Raw genomic sequence first — 6,783 nt, 5'->3', positions numbered from 1 at the left:
ACGTATCCCAACCCTCCCACTCAGTCACCTGTGTTTTTCCCCAGGTGGGTCATGAGACAAACCAACTTCTCTGTGAAAGCGAGATTTCAACCCACGTCACTTTGGGTAAGCAGATTTTTTCTTACTGCTTGTGACAGGTTGTGAGCACCCAAATCCCTAAATGCTTCCAAGAGGAATATAGGAAGCTAATCATGGTATCCTTTTCTTCATCAGAGCCAATCTCATTAAGTTTTGTGTGGTCCAAGCCTGCCTCTAACACTCCAGCATGCCTTCCACACTGCTCACAAGATTACTAGCCGAGGCCCGCGTGGGTCAGGTTAGGTTACAGCGGAGGGGAATTATTTTAGATGTTTTTTTTTCCCTGCCCTTTCTTGATAGAACTGATGAATGAGGAGAGGATAATAGTGATGATACACAGAGGAAGTTTTTGAGCAATGTTTCTGGGCAATGCAGGAAAACAGGTGAGATACAGGGCCCATGACCCTTTTTTGTTGCCCATTTTCAATGGGAAAGTACCCAAGCAAAATTGCTCAAAAATTTGCCCCATGCACAGTGTATAGAATATAATCACACCCTTAAAAATAATCAATTTTTTTGCATTGCAGCCCGAAATGAAGATGGATACAGTTTTGGTTTTATCCAGCTGTATTTACTCAGTGTAACTTATAGCATCTAAGTGAAAGAAATAACACCAACATGTCAGAAAAAGGAACCCCCCCCCCCCAATAAATAAATAAATAAATAAAAAATAAACAAATAAATGAATTGGACATTACATTACAGGAATTTATGACAAAAAAATTGTCATTGTGTGCATGTGACAACAACATCAAAGATTATGAGGCAGATGAAACTAAAATGTAATTATTTGGCCTCAACACCAAAGATATATCTGACGGAAATCCAGAACAGCTCACCCTCCAAATAACAGCATTCCTCCAGAAAATCATGGAGATGGTAAGATCCTGTTATGGGGGAGTTCCTCTGCAGCAGGGACTGAAGCACCTGTCAGGAAAGAAGAAAAAATAGATGGGGCATAATACCATCAAATTCTTGAGGAAAATCTGCTGCCCTCTGCCAGAAAGCTGTCAATGGGAAGAAAGTTTGCCTTCCAACATGACAATGACCCAGAGCACAAAGCAAAACTGTGTGTAAATGCACAGTGGTAAAAGGTGAATGTCCTTGCATTGTTAAGTCAGAGCCCAGACTTAAACTCCACTGAAAATCAGTGGAATGTTCTGCAAAGAAGAGTGGGCAAATATTGCAGTGTTGAGATGTGCAAACTTAGTGGAGATACAGTATATCCCAACAGACTAAAGGCTGTAATTAAAGCTAAAGGTGGTTCAACAAAATAATGACACAAGCGGGTGATCCCTTTTCCAACTCTGAATCTTTTTTTTCTTTTTTTTCTGACATGTCTTTCTGATCAAACACAGCTGGGAAAAATAAAAACGTATGAAAACTGTCCATTTTCATTTCAGGCTGCACAGCAACAAAATGTGATTATTTTAAGGGGGGTTCTTTTTTATACCCATTGTATCATCATCTTTAGAATAAAGTCTGAACACAAGATTGGTAGACTATTAGACACTGATTAGATGAGCCAAAAGCCCAGCACATCTGGATATGTTATCAGCTGCACTGAAAACAGGAAGTCTTGTATTTAAATATTAGTAGTAGTATTTGTACAGACGTTTTTTCTTGTATATGATATTTGCTCACTAGACCGGATTCATGCTTGTGGAGGTGATCAGTTTGTGGCACTGAGGTGAGTATGGAAGCCCAGGTTTCTTTGACAGTGGCCTTCAGCTCATCTGCATTTTTTGGTCTCTTGTTTCTCATCTCCCTCTTGACAATTTCCCATAGATTCTCGATGGGGTTCAGGTCTGGTGAGTTTGCCTGCCAGTCAAGCACACCAACACCATGGTCATTTAATCAACTTTTGGTGCTTTTGGCAGTGTGGGCAGCTACCAAATCCTGCTGGAAAATTAAATCAACATCTTCAAAAAGCTGGTCAGCAGAAGGAAGCATGAAGTGCTCCAAAATTTTTTGGTGAACCGGTGCAGTGACTTTAGTTTTCAAAAACACAATGGACCAACACCAGCAGATGACATCGAGCACCAGATTATCACAGACTGTGGAAACTTAACACTGGACTTACAGTGTTATGATTTCAGAATATTACAGAAGCTATGAGCTTCTCCACCCTTCCTCCAGACTCTAGGACCTTGGTTTCCAAATGAAATACAAAACTTGCTCTCATCTGAAAAGAGGAATTTTTACCTATATGGTGAAAAGTCCTCTTTTCAGATGAGAGCAAGTTTCAAAATCGAATGCAGTTATGTTGAAATTTCATTACGAAATGTACAAACGTTTATTAAACGCTCAATCCAGCATTATAGTTATTTTCATCCTGATCATGCATTAATGGCTGTCACAATTAAAATGAGACCGAGAGCAGTGCAGGAGCATCTCAACCCTCCGGTTTCAAATGGAATAACTAAATCCATGCTTTTGCAGAGACCTGAACTGCGTTCAGACCTGACACAGAATTTTCAACAGCATGAGAGGCTTTCCCAGTGAAAAGTTCCCAGTTTTTTATTATTATTAATGGCTCATTCTTGCACTCATATTAAGGTGTAGCGTGTACAGTAGATTCCTACAGTATCTTGTGAGATCAGGCACTATTGGTCGTGCCACAGTGCTTGTGAACATCAGTTTTATGCTGTCCTATTAGATGAGTATTTGCTAAAAAACAAACATGAATGCATCACTCTCCGTCTCCACAAGAGGGAGGTATAAACCCTTCGCTTTAATACACTCTGTCTGATATACCACATTAGCTTATGTTATGACATGAGGAAGGAAATCTCAACAGCCATCTCTTCAGAATTCACTGACTGAGGATAATATTGAACATATTTTTCACTTTTGCCTCTAAGCTAATGCTAATGTTTCCAGGGGCCATTTGAGCTGCATTCTTGTCCAGTCAGCACAGAGACAGACAGACATTTTCCTATGTAAAGCCCCCTCACTGTACAATGCTTATTAGGGTCAGTGCTGTTGTCACCATCATTTCACAGGCATTCTCATTATAGACAAGTAAAAAATTGCAGCTTGTGAAGTGATAACATTGCCTTAATTTAGGGTTGTGCGTTGGTTTTAAGCCATGGTTTTAAGCCAGTTATTTCTATCTTGCTGTACTGTGTCAGTAAGAAATATAAGTTTACATTTCCAAACATTCATTTTGCCATTAATTGTAATAATCCAGTGAGATTTATGTGTGCAAAAGGAGATTGACAACTGATCTCACCATCATCCAGTCTGTCTGCGATAACATGAAGAAACAGAACAAACTGAAACAGACTAAATCCAGAAGAACTGTGGCAACGTCTTCAAGATGCTTGAAGAAAACTTTCTGCAAAGCTTTAGTACTGTGGAAAGTTTTAGGCATTTATGTATACACACGTGTGTGTGTGTGTGTGTGTGTGTGTGTATATATATATATATATATATATATATATATATATATATATATATATATATATATATATATTATCAGTGCTGTGAAACGATTAATCATGATTTCGGTTATTAAAGAAAAATGTTTTACAGTATCTGGGAATAAATAGATATAACTAGCCAACATTGATATATTTGTTTTATTCAAAATCTTTTGAAAAAGCTGTTCATTGAATTAAATTAAAATTAAAATTAATTTATTTTAAATTATTCTGACTGTTATGATCCATATGATCCTCTCTTTAATTTAATTCCCTGTGATGGTAATTATGATGCTCAACCTAAAACTTTTCTTGACTCGGTTGTACATCTCATATATGGTTTGCTATATTCCACAGACTTGATTCCAGCTGTTCCCCATCCCAGAGGCGACACAGAGTCAGTAACCTCCTTACCCAACACACAGTGCATCTCTTCCGGATGACTAAAGCTCATCTGGCTCATCATGTTTGTTCTCGTCTCTTGGCGCTGTGAGAAAGTGACATGAGAAGCATTCCTTCATCATCATCATCATCATCACAGCATTATTTAGATGCCTGCCGTACTCTCCTGTCACGTTCCACCTGGCTCAGATGTTTCCATGGAAACAGTGCGGAGTGACAGCATGCAGGCAGCATTTGAGTGGACACTGGGAGGAGTGGGGAGGAGCCTGTTCCCCCACTGCAGCATCCGAAGAGCAGGGATCTCTCTTTCACACACACACACACACACATACATTTGAACATCCTCCTTACTGCAATCAAAGCCCCTCTGACTGAGTGTGTCCCCCCTCTTTCTTCCTCCACTAAGGAATCCTCCGTGCCTTAATCAACCAGTGTTTTGTCCATCTCTGGTGAATCTCAAGCCAACATGTCTTCTAAGCTGCCTTCAGGCAAACCCACATCCCCTTTCAGGAAGAGAGGGAGCCTGCAGTACACAGCCAGTGGGGGTAAGTGTGTTTGTTCAAAAACATATGCGAGAGTGTGGTAGAAATGTGACGGAAATGGAGAACATAATGTGTCATTACATGTAATTTTTTTTTACATTCACATTTCATATATTCAGCATATTTTTATGCAGGTTCCTTCTCACATTTGACTTTTATGTACCAATTGTTCAGGAGAGTTTCAGTAATCCAGCATCCGCATGATGTAGAAACTTTATACCTGTTGATTTGAGGAAAACTGTTGCAAGCTTTCTAATTTTCTGTCTCTCTTCTTCTTATGGGTCCCTGCAAACTAATACTTTACATGCATGTTTTTTCTCTCTGAAATGGAATAATAGCTCCTGGGTCTTTATATGATATTTCTCAGATGAGCAGAAAGAGGAAGTTATTCATTAAACATTATTTCTGACCATAATGATATTGGCAGTACTTAGCTGATTGGGTTTGTGACCACAACCCCTCATTTCCGGAATAAATTCGACCACCAGATTATGTTCCTGATTCAATTGCAAGAAAGCCAGACGGGGGAAATCAAACATGCACCAGTTACGGCAGTGACTGGTAGAGCACATCCATAAAATGCATGCAACACATTGTCTGTGGTCAGGACAGCATTGTGTAAGGCTTACATAAGATCCGATCCAAAAACCACTTCACACCTCTCTCCCACAGAAAAACTGTGATTTTATCCAGTGCTAGAAGCACAAACACGTTTCCTTAGGCGTTGCATGTATTCATTAGATCTTCATGCCTCTGCAGAAGCAGTGTTATGGAAAATGCATTTACCTCTGGTTGAGTGCAAAACCACACAGAGATAAATGTTGAGACTCATTTGTCTTGCTGTGCCAGGATAATTTGTCTGAGTCTGAGGCGGGAAATGTTATCAAGAAGCATCTTCACCACAGAGATGGAGTAATCATCTGAGCATGAAGGCTTAGCAGGTGGCATATTGCTGCTGTCTTTTAAAAATGATACAAAATGAAAAGTGAACCCATGCAGACTAAGACAACCACAGTTACAGTCATAAAGGCACAAAACAGTTCCCTTTCTCTCACACACGCACACATGCACCAATAAATTATAGTCAGTGCTTTGCTTTAAATGAAAAGTCCTTTAAATCATGTTTTTAGAGACACTATATGACTTTCAATATTTAAAATTCCTCTCGCATTTCAGCAGCAATCAAGTGTCTGATCACTGAAAGCCTGTGGCTTTTACTGTGGCTCATTCTTGACGTGTTAATGGGCCCTGGATGTGCAAATACAAGGTATAATTTGGAAGAAAGGACTCGGAGAAAACACATGGATAGAAAAATGTTCCATTTCTCTTTGAAGAAATAATAGCTTTCAGTTCCACATTTCTGATGCAGTGCAGTGCGTTTATTGCTCCTGATTCTTTTCTTTTGCGTTTGGCTTTGCTTGTAGTCTAAACTTACCTGACTTTTATATGTAGGCCATAGGAAAAATATTACAGTGTGATTTGGTGCCAGAATATTTGAATTAAGGTGACTTGAACATTCTTTTAAAGAGGCACAATATATTGTATCGGAGGATAAACCAGTGTATTTTGTGTAAATGTAAAATTGTAAGGTGTAACGTTTTTTTATTATTATTAAAAAAAAAAAATTGTTTCTTTTATAATATTTTTTATTATTATTTGCAATTTGTTTATATATACAAAATTTGTATATATGTACTTTTAAATAGTCAGTCTAAATACTTATATGTAGTATAAATTATTGTAGATTATTTTAGTGGGTATAATTATTGATTATTTCATTAGCCACTACATCAATGAGGTGGGAAGTTTATGTTTCTTAAAGCACCCTTTTCTTTTACAACAGTGTAGTTAAACTCTAATAATTATAGGTGTCTATGTGCTTTAGTGTTTGTGGATTGAAATAAGTACAGTAGTTTTTCCATGATCGTAAAATCCAAAGAACAAACTGTTTTGCTGTTGTCCACTAGGTGGGACTAGCAAGACATTTTTCCAAGCAAGCATACTTCATACTCACTGTATCTCAAAATTTTGATATGCATTTTTTCCCTGCTTCTGGTTGTTTTCTTGGAGTGTGCTTATCTACAATTTAACATAAAAAGGCTTAATTTAACAAATAAATAATTTACAGTTATTGAAACTCATGGGTAAAATTGGCTTCAGTATATATTTTGGAAAAACTTTACAACAGTTTGTGTAAAGTTCACCTAAAAATTTTAATTCTGTCAGCGTTTACTCCCCCTGCTCTTATTCCAATCCTGAGTTTCATTCTTCTGTTGAAAACAAAAGAATGGAAAAAAATTACTATGGAAGTCAATGGCTACCATCAACTGTTTCCA

The 6,783-nt window shown here is 38.0% G+C and overlaps 1 protein-coding gene across 3 annotated transcripts in view; it reads left to right on the top strand.

Annotated features, from left to right (window-relative positions):
* LOC128018640 (AMP deaminase 2-like) overlaps positions 1-6,783 on the top strand; it is a 30,394-nt gene continuing 23,611 nt past the window's right edge. For 2 of the 3 annotated variants that reach the window (XM_052604274.1, XM_052604272.1), the window contains exons 1-2: positions 1-105; positions 3,861-4,450. In XM_052604274.1, the coding sequence (XP_052460234.1) occupies positions 4,372-4,450 (79 nt within the window). In that variant the 5' untranslated portion in view covers positions 1-105; positions 3,861-4,371. Of the gene's footprint in view, positions 106-3,637; positions 4,451-6,783 lie in introns of those variants that run through there. The other variant, XM_052604273.1, reaches the window with a different exon arrangement.

This window comes from Carassius gibelio, chromosome A8 (assembly GCF_023724105.1).
Source record: "Carassius gibelio isolate Cgi1373 ecotype wild population from Czech Republic chromosome A8, carGib1.2-hapl.c, whole genome shotgun sequence".
Lineage (NCBI taxonomy): Eukaryota > Metazoa > Chordata > Actinopteri > Cypriniformes > Cyprinidae > Carassius > Carassius gibelio.
Note: the sequence above shows the minus strand (reverse complement) of the source record. Positions and strands in the feature narration are given on the sequence as shown.